We start from the raw sequence: 17,958 nt of genomic DNA, 5'->3' as shown, positions 1-17,958 counted from the left end.
CATGTGTATTTTTTGTTACTTTTAAAAGGAATTATAATCTCAGTGTTTTGGGTGGGTGGGTGGGTTTAGTGGGAAAAAAAAACCCTCAAAAAAGTATTCCACTGTTGCTACTATCATCATCATCTGCACTGTTTTGGAACTTGATTCTGGGATCCACTGGTCTGTGTAAATCAGCTGAACTATAAATTGCAGGGAAAAGCTTCAGCTAAGATGAAGGCAAGCCAGAGTCTTAGTTACAGCAGGGTGAATACAGCTGGGCTATAAAATACAGCATTGCACACTATTCTGTAATTTTTAAATGGCTATTTAAGCTATTAAAATAATAATAAAGCCCTCTTGTAGCAGAGTATCTATTTACATGAGACAACTTCTTCCTGAAACAATAAAGGTGCCTCTCTCTGCACTGCCCAGGACAGGTTTTCATTCAGAGCAAGGCCAGTTTCTATTTAAGACATTCCACTTGACTACAGATTCTAAAAGATCAAGTGTCACAGACTGTAGTTTCTCCTTCATGTCCTGCAAAGGCAGCCTTACATGCAGGCTGCTTTAAAGCACAGTTTGACTCGTGTCATGTGCCACAGAAAAGCGCAGCAGGGCTGTTTGACCTTGTGAAAGCAAAGCATACAGGCAGGTTGTTACAAGTCCATGGGTAGTTTCTAAAAGGCATAAAAATATTCATATCCACATAATTATTCCCAAATATCCCCCAAAAAATCTTAATACCTCAACCTTAGCTTAACACCTACATTCTGTAAGAGATGTGTAAGCAATTGAAAGCTATTCTCTCTGACTTACCATTTTTCTTAGGGAAATTTGAGGCATTTGAAAGCTCAGATATGATGTAGCTCATTGAATTCCCTGCTGTTAAGAGGGAGACAGATACACCAGTTTGCTTCCCTTAGGTGTACAGCTCTTCCCATCACTCCTGGAGAAGCCCCAGGCAGCGCTAGCATTGCCCAGCAGTCCCCTAGCCTGGCAGGTCCACCTGGGGGAGAACAGCAGGCGCTCCTGCGGTGCCAAACCTGCCTCCTCTGCAAGCTGTGACAACTAGTTCCAACTGTTGCAAGGATGGCCCAGCTGATCCTCAAAATATGCAGTCTGTCACCACTGTTCTTCCCTGCTGCTGCCTCAGCTACTGGAGGATGCAAAGTTGGATACAATCACAAGTGGCTACAGAATTTTTGGTTGAATCTATCAGCAATATATTTTCCAAGCAATAAAATAGTCTGCTAAAACCAAAGCTGGTGCTCGATCTTACTTCCAAGCGCTTTCCTTGTGGATAGGGAGACTTTTCATTCATTGAAAATTAAGAATGTGTTTTAAAACTTGACAGGGTGTGATTTGCTAGATTGGAATTGGACAGAATTATAAAAAAATCAACCAAAGAAAAACTCCAGTGATTAATAGTATAAATACCATTCTCAGAAACATCATCTAATTTCAGAATTCCAAATCATAGCACCTAAGATCTAAAATGTGACTCGGTCAAAATTTGGGACCCCAAACACACAAAACTGTGATGCTGAATATCCTGCACAGCACCACCATCTACATAGGTAGAAATACCTAAACCTTCCAGAACTCTCAAGATTTTCAAGTTTTACCTACCTCTCCATTTATTCTCATGCCATAAGGAAGCGATAATTTCTTAAAAAAAAAAAAAAAAAAAAGTCAATAGAAGTTTAAAGCTTCTTACTTTTCTGCTTATTGCAGACCTTTTTTCAACAGTCTGACAGCAAGACCGTTCAAGGTAACCATCTCACTTGCAGGATGTTTGCAAGTGGTCAGATTCCCTGTCCCATAGATACCCTCAGACTAAAGACAGATTTAGAAACAGATTTTACACTTTTGAGACAAGTCCTTTAAGTGGAAGCACATGGTACAAAAGATAAGTAACATCCCCTTCGCCACCACCACTACCTCCCCTCTACTTTGGAAGGAATTTAGCATTGGCCCAGACTGTGCTCCAACCACAGCCACCAAAACAAGCTTCTCCCAGGACCTGGAGTTTGGCATCTCTTCCACTATGTCTGCACAGCAATGGCTGTTACAGCAGCCGTAAGTCTGTATCATTCTCTGGTAGCTAAGTGCCTAAATTCCACATCTGTCTTCCCTTAGGTGGAATTTACTGAGCCCAGGCCTTAATCCTAGGAACGAGGAACTTGATCCAGCAAAGCAGAAGAATCAACTTTTGAATTAATATATCTCCACTCCTTGGTCTGTCTTTCTCTGAATTGAGCATCATCATGCCTCAGTTTCAAGAGAAAGGTTGTGTGTGCAACGGCAATCAAACCCTCAGGGGTTAGTCATGGGAACAGTGCTCCCTGCTGCACTGACTGTGCTGGGTGGATCTCCACCGATCAGCCCAGGAACACAGACACCGAACGAACCACCTAGTGAATCCTGCCGTCTGTCATTTTGCCCCAAGTTCTCAAAGTTCTCATGCCTGTTATTTCCCATACTGGAATTCCCAAAAGATGCCAAGAGCAAATCCTGCCATCATAGGGAGCACCTTTATCCTTTGTGCCGGCTACAGGTAAGCAGGACAGATGAATGGTCACAACTTCCAGAGCATTTTAAGTTAGGTATTAGAGTACCTTTCAGCTGGAGCTGAACCTCAGTTGCCTGCTATTTTATCTTAGAGCTAATTGATTCCTGAAGATATAAGAGTTTATATGGGAACTGACTAACCCTTACCATAGTGAGTACTAATTGCCTGGACTGTCACAATAGCTTACAAGAATAATACATGCTAACCACACATAGCAAAACATAGCACTATTAGTCAGTGTTCCAAGCATGTTAATTACCCTTGCCATGGTGTGTGTGCGTGTGTATTACAATGCTTCAAAAATTTATGTTTAAATAATGAAGCCACAGAATGGAGGCTGAGATCACAAGAGTCTGGGTTACGAGAAGGGTCTGGGTTAAAGCAGCAAAAGTTGAAATGGAAATTCTGAGGCAGCTTCCATTCCCAATTCCCCACATTTTATTTTGTTTATAAAATAACTAATTCAGTGACAGAAAAAAAAAATAATTGAAAGATTTTCTTGAAAAGGAAGAGTAAATACCACCAAAGCTCTATACTTCATATTTTCTTTCTCAAAACAGCTGTTGGAGACTAGCAGCACTAAGATCCCATTAAAAAAAAACAAACAAAAACAAACAACGAAAAAAACCAACACATGAAAGTAACGGATAGAGTCGCAGATGCAGCTTTTACTTACTGTGATGATTTTTCTCTTTGAAAAGGTGTACTACTACAACAGCAGCAGAAAATTCTTGTTTTAAGAATCCACCTTCTGATCATTAAAGGCAGATGGCCAAAGCCTAGGTAGAACCAGCAGCTTGTAAAGCAAACTCCTAAACTCCTCACACTGCAGAGTGAACTCATGACTAATTGCAAACTACAGTTAGGTGAGACAAATCACAAACATGTTTACCATTCCCCATGGGAAACACTTACTACTAAGTTCAAGTATCTGTTCTATAAAACATGAGAGGTACACCGGAGATCTAGTCAAGAAAGTGCTTGTGAGATCCTAAGAAAAAGTGGTTCAAACCCCAAAAGAAACAGGTGTGGGTGTTCTATTTAAAGGAGAGACTTTACTAAAAAGCTTCTGGGTTTCTGAACAAGGCTTCAAAAGGAACAGTCAGCTTCTGAGGATATGATCTTCTCAATCAGGAAAAGAGAAATAAATATACATATAAAACATTTAGAAGAAATACAGTTAGAACTTGGATAAAATCATTCTCTGAAAAAAAGTCTCATTTTCCTTCCCTCCTTCCCCATATACACTTTGGGAACAAAAAGCTCCTAATAGCCTTTTGGAAAAGGAGACACTGTGTTCAATGTCTTTTGCAACAGGCAGAGGAGATGTACAATTCAGGGTGTGCATTTTGTTCAGTCGAGCACTACAAAGAGCAGTTGTCTAATAGATGTGACAGTGAAGGGCTTTTATAACATCAGTGTTATATAACATCTTGATTTTTTTTTTTTTTTTTTTTTTGGTAGATGGTTAGCAGCAATAGAGCTGCATTGGACAACGTGAAATCATCTCTCAAAATAATACAATATGACAGGGCAAGTGTATTCTGGCTTGATTTGAACCAGGGACTAGTACAGAATATCTCACTGCAGTGCAGTCATTCCCAAATCAAACTGATAAATTCAAAGATGCCTGTAAGTTCCAGAAATGGGGGAAGAAACCCTGTGTTTTCTGAGTGTCAGCTCCTGGTACATAATGATTAGTGTATTCTAGTATGGAATTTAAATTGAACATGTACCAGGGAGGGATTTGGAGGTTTTATTTAATTCTACATCTCAATGGCCCTCAGCATACAGAAATCATGATACAATGAGTTCAGCATGTGGGGGTAATCATGTAGTTAGGCAGCAATGTTTAATCTAGTTGAGGCCAGTAGTCTCTGGATGTTGATGCAGTGTCATGCGCTGCTTTGTAGCATTTCCACATGGGCGATCTGTTACTTTGCTGCATTAGAATCTGCATTTGATTTCTTACTGTCTTATCTGACTCCTGGGGGATTCAGTAAATCCAGCAGTACTTTACGACTGCCATTCTCTCTGTGCTTTGACACATTCACAGCCATGGATTAAAATCAGGCTTCTAAGGGAGTTACCACTTGCAGCCATCTGCCCTGCCCTCCTGACAGAGATCGCCAGCACCACGGCGGTACATCTGAACACCCGGTGAAGCAACTCCTGAACATCTCAAGCCTGTTTAAGGTACATAGATCCACTTTGAGTCTAATGCTCAGCTGAGAATGGCAGCAGTACAGAAGCTGATTCATAAATCATGCAGCAATCCTTGTCAGAGGTGGGGCAACAACTTGGGCAGCACCCATCTGAGCCATCCAATTTTATTCTGCTTCTCCATGTGAATGAACCCTTGGACTTCATCAATGTTTATAACTCAGTAAATGACTATCCTTCCAAAAGCAATTGTTTCAGAACAGGGCTACTTCAGATGCTTTGGAGACTGTTATTTTACTGAGTGCTTTACAGACTCTTAGTTTTTGTTGGTTACAATTTTTATTTTTTTTTTTTACTTTTTTGAAATTTTCACAGCCACAAATGAAGCAGAAATGAGGGTTTGCTTTGCTGCACATCCTCCTTTGAACCCAAATAAGAACTGTGTTAGATCATTGTCTCCACATTGGAAAACTTCTCTCTTTCAGACACTTGGATGCAATTAATATAGCAAATTCAAAAGTATTATATAGCAAATCATGTGGGCTCTTATTTACATGTTTTTATTTTACAAAGTGAACGATCAAAGTAGCTGTTGATTTTAAATGATAAACTTTTATTCTGAATATACTGTTTTTGCACAAGAATTAACACAACAGTTCTAGGATTATAAACTTTTTTATAACATTATTGTACAAATTTTTACAAAAAAATTATTTTTCCAGGCTTGTCAAGTTCCACAAAAGTGTCAAGAGAACACAAGAAAAGGGAGAAAGACCTGTTTGCCTTGTAAAAGCAACCAAGTCTTTTTTTGCAGAAACACACACTGAGCATTTCAATAAAAATACCCCAGAAAGCATGATCCAGACATTCCATACAACACAAGAAGAGAAGACAGCTTTGTCAGATCACAATCGCAATTTCATGGCATCCGAACAAGACAGTATCCCTTTAGCCTCAGTGAAGTTATTTCTTCAAGATGATGTTTTTCTTTTAAACCATAAACAGGACAGATGCAAGTAGCTGGGAAGAGGGTGAGGCTAACTTTTCAAAACTCTTGAATTGTTTTCAGACACTTTGTTTTAATCTTTTTACAATAGTGTACAACGTGTATTAACAATATTAACATCGTGGTATGAAAAAAAAAAAAAAAAGTCTGGCCTTTGTTAAAGGCTTGGGTGTTTGATGAAGCTAGGGTAAAATTTATACTAAGGAAGGAGTTAGTAAGATTTCACCTTCAGCTGACCTTCCAAAAACACCCAAGCGTGTTGCAGTGCCTTGTAGGCATTAATATACTTCTTAATAACCAGCGTGCTAACATCAGAATTTTTAGGACCAGTGGGACTGAGGTTTTGTTTTGAAATTAAGACATCCTAAGCACATTTTCTGAGCTTAAGTGTTAATGGGAACAAAAGGTCTTAATGTCTCTTCAGTGATGTCGAAAAACTCTCAACCGCAGCAAGTAACACTTGGGTTGCAAAGGTCACTTAAAAGGGATACTGCCTATTTGAACCCCGTAAGGCCAGTTTTGAAGTTAGTAAAAGGAATATTATAGGAAAACTTACAAATGGCAGCAACACTGTTTTTTGTCAAGTTAAGCAGTAAAGCCTCAAGCATTAGAAACATGAAAAAGATCATACTAAAGTCTTAAAGGTACAGGACCTAAAAAATCTTGTTGATCAAACCTGCTATGTCATGTTAAAAACCTGTTACAAATATGGACCACGGTCAGTGTTTTGGCAGTAATGCTGGTTGTTTAAATGAAAAACTAGAAAGAAACCTTTCATGTTAAGTCTTCAGATCATGTTTTGCACAGTACCATGCTCTAACAACTTTAATGGTGGTTATTTGTCAGACATACAATAGGCTGCATGACTTCTGTGTAAACTGAAACAGTCTCAACAGTTCCCTTAGTGCTATTTAAAGGATCTGAGCAAATATCAACAGAGCTTTTTATCTGGCTTAAAAAACCAAAACTTTTTACAACATCTTGTTATTTGAAAATGTCTCAATTTAAAGCCTAGGATCAAGTTTCTTCTCTCACAGACAAGAGGACTATTATGCATTATATGAGATTAAGGATACACTTCTGCATGAGAATACACAATTTATCCATGCAAGTTATTTCTAACAGATTGGTATCCACATTTTGAGATAGCTGAAGTTGACATTGTATTTTCTATCTGTGTTTTGTGATTTGCAGATATCTAGGCAGTGCGTTCTAAAAAATCTTGACCGTCACCTGGATATAATCAAAATATATATTGCTTTCTGCATAAACAAGCCAAATTATTTTTTTTTCCCTTTTAAAGTATTGAGTTCTATGGGGACAGTACTAAGCCCTTCCAGGAGGGCCAGATCCTGAGTTTTCTATCAGACAGCTATAACGGCTGGAAGGCTAAGATGTGTTTCTTCAGGTCTTATGGAGGGGCAGAGGAGAGGAACAAAAGACATTTCCCTCTCTGGATAACCCAAGAAGGCTAATGTGTCTGCATGGCACCGGCTGCTCCCTCCTTTTGTATTTGAGCACTCTAAGGGAAGTGGAGTGAGAGCAAAAGCCACAGTTGTTTCCTGTGGCAGCATGGCTTTGTGCCATCTTTATTTCTGCCTACAGACACTCATCAAATGTTTTTTAAGGAACTCAAAATATGGTCTACCAGCATAAGCAAATTGTTCCAAAACGTTAAATAATGCAACTTTTCCATGAAGGGTTTCTTTTGGGAAGCTGAGTGAAAAGTATAGTGAACTTAATATACTGACAATCTTTCAAGGAATTAAAAGAGCAAAATGCAAACTAATATGCGTTTTAAATAATCTTACAGTAAAAGCTATGAGTGCGGTATTGGCCTAATCCTACAAAACTCCCATAGAATTTCAATTGAGCACATTAAGGAAAAAAGCAGTTGCAGTCTTAGCATTAGAAAGACTCAAATCGATTTTTTATCAGGTGATAACTGGTGATAGGGTGAAGAGAAGCACAGTAATATGACTGGAAGGAAGAGCTCCAAAATTATCTTCACCCATATTATCATAATTAGCTCACCTTCCCTGAGGAGGATCTGAAGTCATCCAACACAGTTAACTGTACTTTTAACCCCATTACTTTACTAGAGATATTTTTTAAAAAAGCTAGATCTGATTACCAAACAAAAGGTCAGGTTTTATTTTTTCACTCACTGTATTCCCAAACATGAGAAAATACATAGTTGGAGCCAAGGTACATGAGAAAAACAACAAACCAGCCACGGGTACAACTACAGTAGACATCTGATCTTTTAAGCCATGCCATGGCTTTGAGTAGCTTCTTCAGTTTTCATAGGATATTAATGCATGCCCAATTATTTCTTTAAGCTTTTGGCATGATCAAAATTATATCAATCAATTGCCAGCATATACATACCAATGCTTTGCATTTTCTTATTTTTTTTAAAGAGCTAGTGTACTGTGCCATGTTAGTATTTGCATATTGCAGTTGTTAGCGGAATTGTACAATAACAGCAGAGTTGCACATTCATTGGTTTAGCTGTCTTGCAATACTGTTTAATTCTGAAAACTAGAAAAAAGCGCAAATCATATTTTGCATCAACACTGTGCTACACTGTAATATTGTAATTTACTGCACCAATCTGTATCACCAATGAGGTTGTAAAAAAACAACTTTTAAAATTATTATTCACAATCAAGTATCAATGTGCATACATATAGATTCAAGGCTCCCCATTTGTTTGGATGTCTTCTAATCTCGGCAACCAGGACGTTTTGCTGTTAAATATGCTATTTTCAATAACAAATAGCACAAAGGAGGTTTCACTCTTATGGGTGGTTTTATATGAAGGGAACAAAGGGGGAACCTGATATGAATCTTAGAGAACATATACTTCCAAAAATAAATGTGTTAAATCTGATTTTTATATACCTAAAATATCTGTACACAGGTATTCATGTGAGATCACTATTCAGTAAAAATTCCAACTCAACCCTTTTGTTATGATAGCTAAATTTACCCTATTTTCTCAGCTTTTTCATTGCACAGTATATTCAGAGCTCTGTTTCATAATATAATTTAATATGATTTGATTGCAACTTGCAATGTTCAGTTTCTCACACAATAAAAGAATCACTCAGTTATCGTTTCAATGAACTATACTCTACCATCAAAGAAAACAAACTGAAAAACAATAATATAGCATCATCATCATCATGCAAAATACCCTTGGAAACCAACGTTCAAATATCACAAAGACATTTTTCATTCACAAGCATTTTTGTTTGAGCCTTTGAAGGATTCTACTAGCTTTATATATAACTGCATTGTGAAAAGGAGGTGAATATTACACTGAAATTAACATTTTTTCTGACAGAAGATGACACCAAGTTTAAGATGATAATTAATTTTTAGTTAAACCCTCAAGCACCTTCGTATTTTTAAAAAGAGAAGTTTTCCTCCTTCCTTCCTTTAAACTGACAATTTATCAACCTACCAAAACTTAGCTGGCTACATGACTCATTTTGGAAGAGTAAACCACTCATCATAAAGCATTTCAATCATGCTGAACTTCTGATGAAGACTCGCCGGTATTTCCATTTTACTCAAATAGTTTGGACAAAACTGATGTTCAGCCATCAAGCTAAACTTGATGTTCAGCCATCATGGTGCTAGTAATCTATATCGGGGAGTACGTTTTCTTTTTTCTTTTTTCCTTTTTTTTTTTTTTAAATAACTGTTCATGTAAAAGAATATAAATCTCCAAGATATCCAAAGCTTGAAAGAAATTAAAATCATATACATAAGCTATTGTCAGGGGAGCCCTTTTACATGAAGTCATCAACATTACCACAACAAACAAACAAACAAAAAAAATTTAATATTCTTAGATTCCCCAATGGAGCACGTACAGAATTCTGTTTGGATGGCATAGATGATGCAGCATTCACACACGTTTAAGGATCCGACATGCAGCCACTGTGGGTGCCTTTATGAGTCTCACAACGAGTGATAACCAGACACGAGCACTGTTGTTCTGCTGCTGTCTGAATAGCTGACCCTTTTAAAAATGAAACTGAGGCTATCGTTTTGGCCGGGTCTTGATTAAGTTATGCAGGTTTTGGTTTAGCAAGGTCATAACTGGCAGTATCTGCTGCCAGATAACAGCCAAAGCAGGACCAACTGAATTCCTACCATAGACCACAGTGATGGACTCAGACCAGAGACACCACCGCAGTCAGCTGAATCTTCCTGTTGACAAGAAAAGAAAAAATCATTTAATATTCATTACAATTAAATTCCCTGAGCAGTAAACTATATTTTAGTCTTCAACATGTTGAACTATCCTTGAGGCATCCTTTTTGGTCATATATATGTTATTTTGCCTAAAATAACAACAAAATAGTTCCTGGAAGTTTGTCTGATTTTTGATACAAAGAGTGGCATTACTACATTAACTATAAGCATGGGAGGATTAAATACTTACAAAGCTTACTGCAGTCATTTATGAACTAGATGGGATACTTGCACAATCAAACATGAAATGCTATGGGGTATACCTGGAGGGCCCAATAAACCACATATATATTCCTTAAAATTACATCAATTTGGATATTTTGAGTACCACTTTATTGCAAGGCAGGATGGAAGAACAGTTAACTTTTCAAGATTAGAAAACAAATGCCAGAATATGTTCATGCCCATTTTATCAACACGATTGCACATTAAGACAAATATGCTCTGCAGGTGAAGATATGACCAAAGAGAATGAAAATCCTTTCTTTGTCTCTGATGCTGTATTCAAGTACAAGAACCAAATTTTCCATGGGCTTTTTGTATGCATTTGACGCAGTCCATAGAGAAGACACCCTCCAGTTTGAGGGCTCACTCGTAGCTGCACTGCTCTGTCACACATCCACAGACCTAACTTAATTATGCCATACAGCAGTCACTCCTCTTTTCCCCATTCCCCGTGCTGTTATTTGGTCCTACTTTGCCTATAATGCATAATATCTTCCACACTATAGACTGATTTGTTAGTCTGGCTGAAATACATTCAGCACCTGTTCTGGAGTCTGTAATATCTTTATACTTTCTTGTTTCTCAGGACTGACATAATCTATGCTTTAGCTGCCTAAAGCACCAGGACAATGTTCCAGCCACCCCCTGCACTGCTCTGTCCACTGAGTCTGAGATTCATGGGTAGCTCTGATGGCTGAAAATAATTGGTCTTCCTCTTGTTTGCACGGTATTCTCTACCTATAGTATAAAAAGACACTTTCTATTTTCCAAGAGATCCCAAGCCTCCAAGGACAAGACAGCAGTGTAGGGAGGGGTGACTCTAGGTATAGTGGGAATGGAGAAAACTTCTTGAACAGGAGGAACGTGTGCAGGGAAGGACAGACTGCACCTTGACAGTAACAGAGCCCAGCTGATGGCACAGAGTTTAACAAGTTTTTAGAACAGAAAACAGAGGAAAGCCAACGAGCACGGAACAGCTCCTGATTCAGACTGACATGCCACTGGGGCATGTGTAACTAATTTTCAGCATGCTTCAGGAAAGGCTGGGGTGCGGGTGGAGGTCAAAAGTACAATCAGGATACATATGGAAGGGTCATTAAAACACCTTTAATTCATTGGTATACATCCTTAAGCAAAACTTTCAAGTGCTTCTACACCAATGCTAGGAAAGTAAAATTACGATGGGGGAATGAAGGCAAATTATCAATAAGCCATCCCAAAATAATACACATATCAGAAATCTGGTGGAAGGAGAATAATCAGGAGGACAGAACATTGTCAGGCTATCAACTCTGTAAGAATGACAGTGTAGGACATACAGCAGAAGGGTGGTACGTGAAGGATAATACAAAGTGTAATAGCATAAAAGTCTTACAGGAAAAGGAAAGCATGATGGATCTCTGTGGGTAAAAAATTTCACAGTCTAGAAATAAAAATGTAATACTGGGATTGCACTGCTGCCCACCTGATCAAAGTGACAATATCACTCATGAAACGTGATGTGAGATTAGAGAAGTCACATATAAACTGGATCAATGCCTTATCAAAAAGAGATGTAGAGATCACTTTTTTGGGTGTGATAAATGACGGCCTTTTGGATCAGTCTTTCAATCTTTAGTGCTTCCCAGGGCCCTTCTCAAAATTACTAGTAGAGAGCTACTCTGTATAGCTCTAGTATAGCTAAAGTAGCTCTGTAGACCACAATGCAATAGGATTTAGCATTGTTGTGTGAGACATGAGGCCAAACAAATCCAAAACAAAAGATACCAATTTCAAGAAAGGGAAATACATGAAAATTACCAAAAGCAGTTAAAAAAATCCAAACAGCTCCGATTCCAAGAAAACAGAAAAAACTTATCAAACAGAAAAAACAAACAAACAAAAAAAAAACCCAAACAGAAATCAGGGAAGAAAACTAGAAGCAGCATCTTAAAAAACAAGCTCCTTACAAGGATCCAGAAGAGTATTTAGCAATTTTGCATTAGATATCCAGGTAAAATGAATGTCACAATTAGAACAAGCAACCACTTCCTACACCCATCACCCCAAACCACAACTCCTATATAAATTAAAAAACAACCCCACATCCTCCACCACCACCAAAAAAAAGACCAAAACCAAACCCCAAAGAAACAACCCTGCATGAATCCGTAGGGACATTTAGTACACTGTCTCAGCGAAAAGGTCAGTATTTAAGAAAGTAATATTACTGAAATGGGCAAGAACAGGAAAGCACATTAAATTGGCAGATAAGCTATAAACAAGAAATGAGGAGGTCTGATAAAGAAATTTTATGGTCATCGTGAAAAATACGCTGAAAATTATAGTATAAAGTTTTGAATACAAAGTACAAAGTGAAATATGGTGTTAGGGCAACTGCTTGGTAACAGAGGTGCAGAGAGGGGACTTGGGTATTACAGGGCACAGCATAGAACTTCGGTTTTGAGGGTGAAGACTTTAACAGGATTCCCACCACACATAATGCATTGTTTAAAGCAGAGAAGTCAGAGGAATCAGAAGTTTGGCATAACTATACAGAAAATCAAATAAAGCAGACAAATTAGATACAATATGTCATCAGGAATTACAGCATTCACCAACAGTCTCCTTTAGAAACTGAGATGTAAAAAAAAAGAAAAAAAAGCCAAACAACAAAACAGCATCCAAATTTTTCAGGAAAAAAAAAAAAAAACCAACAAAAAAACAAGAGAAAAAATTTCTTTTCATTCTTTCCTGAAGCAAATAGCTCACGTTAGCTGCCGCTCTTTATCAATAAGAGCCATTTCCAGATGTGTCTTTGCCATCTGTTAGCCTTATAATTTAGTTGTATAATTCTGGCTAAAGCTTTTTTTTTTTTTTTTTTTTTTTTTTTTTTTTTTTTTTTTTTTTTTTGTAGTTGACTGCACTCTACAAGTTCAAAATTCCTAAGGTTTCCGGTCAACAAATAAGTCATAAGTGAACTCTGCTGCACCAGATTTGGAGTAGGATGCTAAGATTTGAAGATGCACTGAACTTTCTGGTTTATTTAGTTTAGCTCTGTCACTTTTTGCATCTGCATTGTGTCCTGTCATGTAGCTTTATTTCTATTCAGAGTACCTAAAAATAACCCTGTTGTTTCTTCCTCACAGCAAGTACCATCAGAAACAGAATTATCAGTAAAGGTTCCTTCTCACATGAATTCAATGAACGATACTGCGTTACCTCTTGGTATTTAAGATTCTTATCACTGAAATTACTTAGAAGTGTTATCTTTGAAGAAATAGCCTAAAGTAAAGCATAAGGTTTAAAATTTTCCAACAGAGGGGAGATGCCTGGAGAGTTAGAAAGGTCTTCAACAAAATTGTGCATAATAGGAAGGGGAAAATATCAGTGTAGTGAAAATGACATCCAGTATGTATACAAAGTAGATGGTCCTGTGCATATAGAATTATACAGTATTCAGCTTTCATGTCACCTCTGCATTAGACAAAATATTGGGTAAATGATGTTAATTAATTCATCCCACTACTATATGTATTAGAAAAAAAACCCAAAAAACAACCCATTCTGTTGCCCTTTTCTATTTGCTTTTTGAGATATATATTTTTTTAAAACTACCATCACAATTTATGGGCGCTGCTTTTCCATTCAGCAGTTATACTATGTAATATTCCTACTGGATGGAAAAGAAGTATTTTAATATCTTTTGCTCTTTCACTAAGACTACCCAGAACAGTTTGTAAAGGATTCACAACTTCACAGCAGTGGAGAATGTCTTGGGAGCCTAATGCAGGAGAGGCATCTTCATATTATGAATGACAGAGTTAAACTATACTAGACAAAAGCATACAAGGTTTATGCACATATTTCAGTGTTGGTGAGATTTTAACCTCGTATTGATCAAAGTCATATTGCATTTCTGAGGTTTGTAGACCAATTTACAGTGGTAAACCAGCAGTTCAGCAAAGAACAATTTCTAAATATTCTCTCTGGAATCAGTTATTCTTTTGTGTCCTAAGCCAAAACAAAAATAGTAGTGGCAAAGAAGGTACAGTAAATCCTACCTAAATTAAATTTTCCTCCCCAGAACTGCACATTGTAATTTTCTTGTGTACTTTAACTGTTGTGAAAATCACAAGAAAATGGGGGGGGGGGGGGGGGGGGGGGGGGGCGGAGGGGAAGGAGAAAGTGTGATTACAAGCTGATTTACATAAATTCAAAAAATCAACTGTTTTATGGAAATGAGAAGGACCCTGTCATTAATTTGCAACCAGATTGAGCAAAACATCAATTTTGAATGATCTTCAAAATGTCTTATTTGAAAATACTTCCCTATTCCTGAACATTAAGAAAGCTTCTCAACTGTTTTTTGTGTTATTTTTAAGATTTTTATAAAATTTGTTGTAACAAATGGCATAGCATCATTTTATCTTATCTTTACCTCATCTTTACCTCTGCCACTGCAGTTACACACTGAACTATTTTTAAGCAGTTTCACTGACATTTTCCAGCCCATTACATTAGTCACAGAGAAAACCTGAATAACGAACAGATCAGTTGGGGAAGTCCTCTCTTTGTTGTCTTCAAAATAATGTTCTCTATATTATTTCTCTTTGAAGAGAGAAAGAGTTGGAAAAGAAATTGGAAAGAATCCTCTTTAGATAGTTCCATTTCATCAGAGGTGTATCAGAAATTTCTTGCATTACTGTCACATGTCAAATTTGCTTGCATGCTTGAGGTAGAAAAGCGTCAAATCCAAATGTCATCTCCTTCATGTCATGCCTTACTATGATAACTCTAGAGAGGGTTATTTTACAGCATCACACACCGTGAAAATTATTCAGCATTTGCAGAATGGAAATGAATGCTTTTATAAAACCACATCTTAATTGTTAATATCAAACCTGTATATTCATTGCTATAAATCAACATTTCCTTGAAGGCAGTGCCAGTCCAAAATTTTAAAGACACACACAGAAATATAAATACAAATATATACACATACATGTCTAAGCCTATAAACATACTAGATACTCCTTTAGAAGTACAGTATAACTATTTAATGTACTAAAACTTTGTCTTGCAACCTTTATCATGTGTCAGAACCCACTGTGCTACACTGACTATAAAAAGGATAAAGCAACAATATTTACCAAAGAGCTTCTGATCTGGCCTTTGATATCAACTGATTACCTCAAAATTACACTTTTCATAAGCATATGTTTTAAATGCTTCATATTGCATGGAGAACACCTTTGCTTTTTTGTCAAGAGTCATTTCAAGTCCCAATGCATGGTCTTTCAAAAATTTTGTGTTACTATCCTTTGTCTGGGCTACCACACAAAGCAAAGCTGTACAGGTACCCACATGTAGATCAGGGATACAGCACACCCCATCACAATGTATACAGTTGTCTGGGCTGCTAAGCCCCCTCAAAGCTCCCACCAACATCCCTGCAAACTGACAGAAATTAGGCATTTCCAGAAGCAGCTAAAAGCTTGTAGACTTCTCTTCATGGCATGATTAACAAAACCAATGTACAAAGTAAAAGCAAGCTACTCAAGGGGGTGAAAAAGACGGGTTTGTTATCCTTGATGAAAGAAAAAAACCCAGCTGCTGTTATTGAACCTGATCAGCTGGTTTGTATCTGTGTTGGCTTCAGTGATTTTAATAAAGCTACACAGACTAATGTCCAATAAGAAGCCATTTCCCAAATCACAGTGTTATTAAAAACAGGATGGATGAACAAAATTACCTTATAACTTTCTGCTGCCAAAAGTCTGTCAGCTAAAACTATATTTTGTGTGTTTCCCAGTATTTTGGTTTGCCTTCTTGAGCAGAAAGACCAGTTTGGACGTAAAGAATTCAGCTCAAGGTGAGTCCCTGCTGCTTTATGTACATGGGACAGTAGCTTTTTAATTAAAATAATGTTACTTGCAGACCAAAATGCATGAGTAAGAACATGAGATGTTTAATCTTCTAGATGATAATGTGAAATAACACTGGCTTGGGGGAGGGGACCTCCACCCTTCCTTACAACCTTCAGCCACGTCTGTGCAACTTCCTAGGTTTGCTAGACATTAGATCATTTAAATACAGAATAGGAAACTTCAAAATTACTCAACTACAGCTGTTAAACAGAACTTCAAGCTTTTTTTCCACTGATGGTTCAAGTCATATTAATTGAACCTTCCCCCAGGTATAAGGAGAACACAAAATATTGAGAAAATGAGTGTTCTGAATTGTTACAATTTTCTATCTTTTACTACACTAACTGAAAAATTACCTCCGAGTTTCCATTTCTGCCTCTGCTGGCTTTACTTTGATAGATAAGTTAGTATCTCCCTCTAGTGGTTTTCTGAGTAATAATATTGATCAGAAACCCCTCCAGTGTGCAAGGTGATGAATTTTATTCTCTTTAGATCAGCAGTTCCCTCGCACACACGTCACTAGCACAGCAGTGCACACACTCACACCATTAAGTGCCACACAGTCTGAAACGCCAAGGCTTTCACTAGGAACCTGACTCTGCACTGGGTCAACATGCAGGACTTCATGTATCCATGTATTTCATCAGAAGAAAAAATCCCACTTTCTCCTGTAATTAGGCAATGAATATGTGTAGGTTGCAAAAAATTTAAAAATAAATAAATAAATATGATTTGACTGAATTCACAGTTTAACCAAATTGATGCACACTATTGCTTACCATCATTAACATGTATTAACTTGAATGCTGTGAAAACTCATTACTTTCCTTGATAGTAACTCTTACTTTCACACAGATCGCTCACCCTTGCTATCCCCAAGTATAGCTTTATTTTCACAGGTATTATAGTATCTTCTAATTACTTTGTACCTTTGCTTGTTTCTGTGGAGAAAACTTTCTTGTTCTGTTCATTTTAACAGGAACACGGGGAAAACTTTTTGCCAGGAATGTCACTGACTCAGTTGGTACATGTGCAATCCCAAACCATATAAATCCAACAGGTTCCCGTGTCTTTGTATTTGCTGTGGGAGAGGCCCTTGTGTTCTGTAATTGTGATTTATAAGGCTCCAGACAGGGTTTTTCATATTTAATTTCCCTTAATATTGCAATAGTAATTTGCTCCAGATTGTTGCTTTTGGGACTCGTTTCATTCTGTTTTCTTTTGTATGCTTAGTAAGTAAAAAAGTCTGCTAATTTTTTAAGCCATGAACAAAACAAAAAATTAGAGAAAGTAACTGACCATCCACACCACATGAAAACTTGCAGAAAAATGAAGATAGGAGCAGACGTCATGGCAGAGGCACGACTCGTTGTGCATATAGGCTGATCCTATTAATAACGGGCAAAGTAGCAAGTAGAGGAAAGGAAAGAAAACACAGAAAAAAAGACATACAAGATGAGATATCATGCAGATTGCTGGCAGTTAGCAGAGTTAATGTGAAAGCATCCACCCAAGAGCAAGAGATTCACAGCAAATTTTGCAAATAAACTTAACTAAAACAGTCCACTGTTACAAAACACGTGACTTACACACTGATTAGCACATCATGCTAGTAAGCAAGAGTTGTACTTTCACACACAATCGTATCAGGAGGATTTAGAATATTTACAATGGTGAAATAGCTTTTGGATGTTTTTTGCAACTTCATTTAACCTTTGTTGGCCAGTAAGAAGACTTTATTTTTAAAATAAAATCTGGTTACTAGAAAAATGCATTGAATACCAACTCTGTGGGCTTTTATAACACTACTGACATCTCAGTAATTGTGCCTT

The 17,958-nt window shown here is 37.4% G+C and overlaps 1 protein-coding gene across 6 annotated transcripts in view; it reads right to left on the bottom strand.

Annotated features, from left to right (window-relative positions):
- Window positions 1–5,306: 5,306 nt before the first annotated feature.
- CACNA2D1 (calcium voltage-gated channel auxiliary subunit alpha2delta 1) overlaps window positions 5,307–17,958 on the bottom strand; it is a 431,936-nt gene continuing 419,284 nt past the window's right edge. For 3 of the 6 annotated variants that reach the window (XM_040595291.1, XM_040595294.1, XM_040595295.1), the window contains one exon: window positions 14,323–17,514. In XM_040595291.1, the coding sequence (XP_040451225.1) occupies window positions 17,356–17,514 (159 nt within the window). In that variant the 3' untranslated portion in view covers window positions 14,323–17,355. Of the gene's footprint in view, window positions 9,948–14,322; window positions 17,515–17,958 lie in introns of those variants that run through there. The other 3 variants (XM_040595293.1, XM_040595296.1, XM_040595292.1) reach the window with 2 other exon arrangements.

Source organism: Falco naumanni, chromosome 5 (assembly GCF_017639655.2).
Source record: "Falco naumanni isolate bFalNau1 chromosome 5, bFalNau1.pat, whole genome shotgun sequence".
NCBI lineage: Eukaryota > Metazoa > Chordata > Aves > Falconiformes > Falconidae > Falco > Falco naumanni.
Note: the sequence above shows the minus strand (reverse complement) of the source record. Positions and strands in the feature narration are given on the sequence as shown.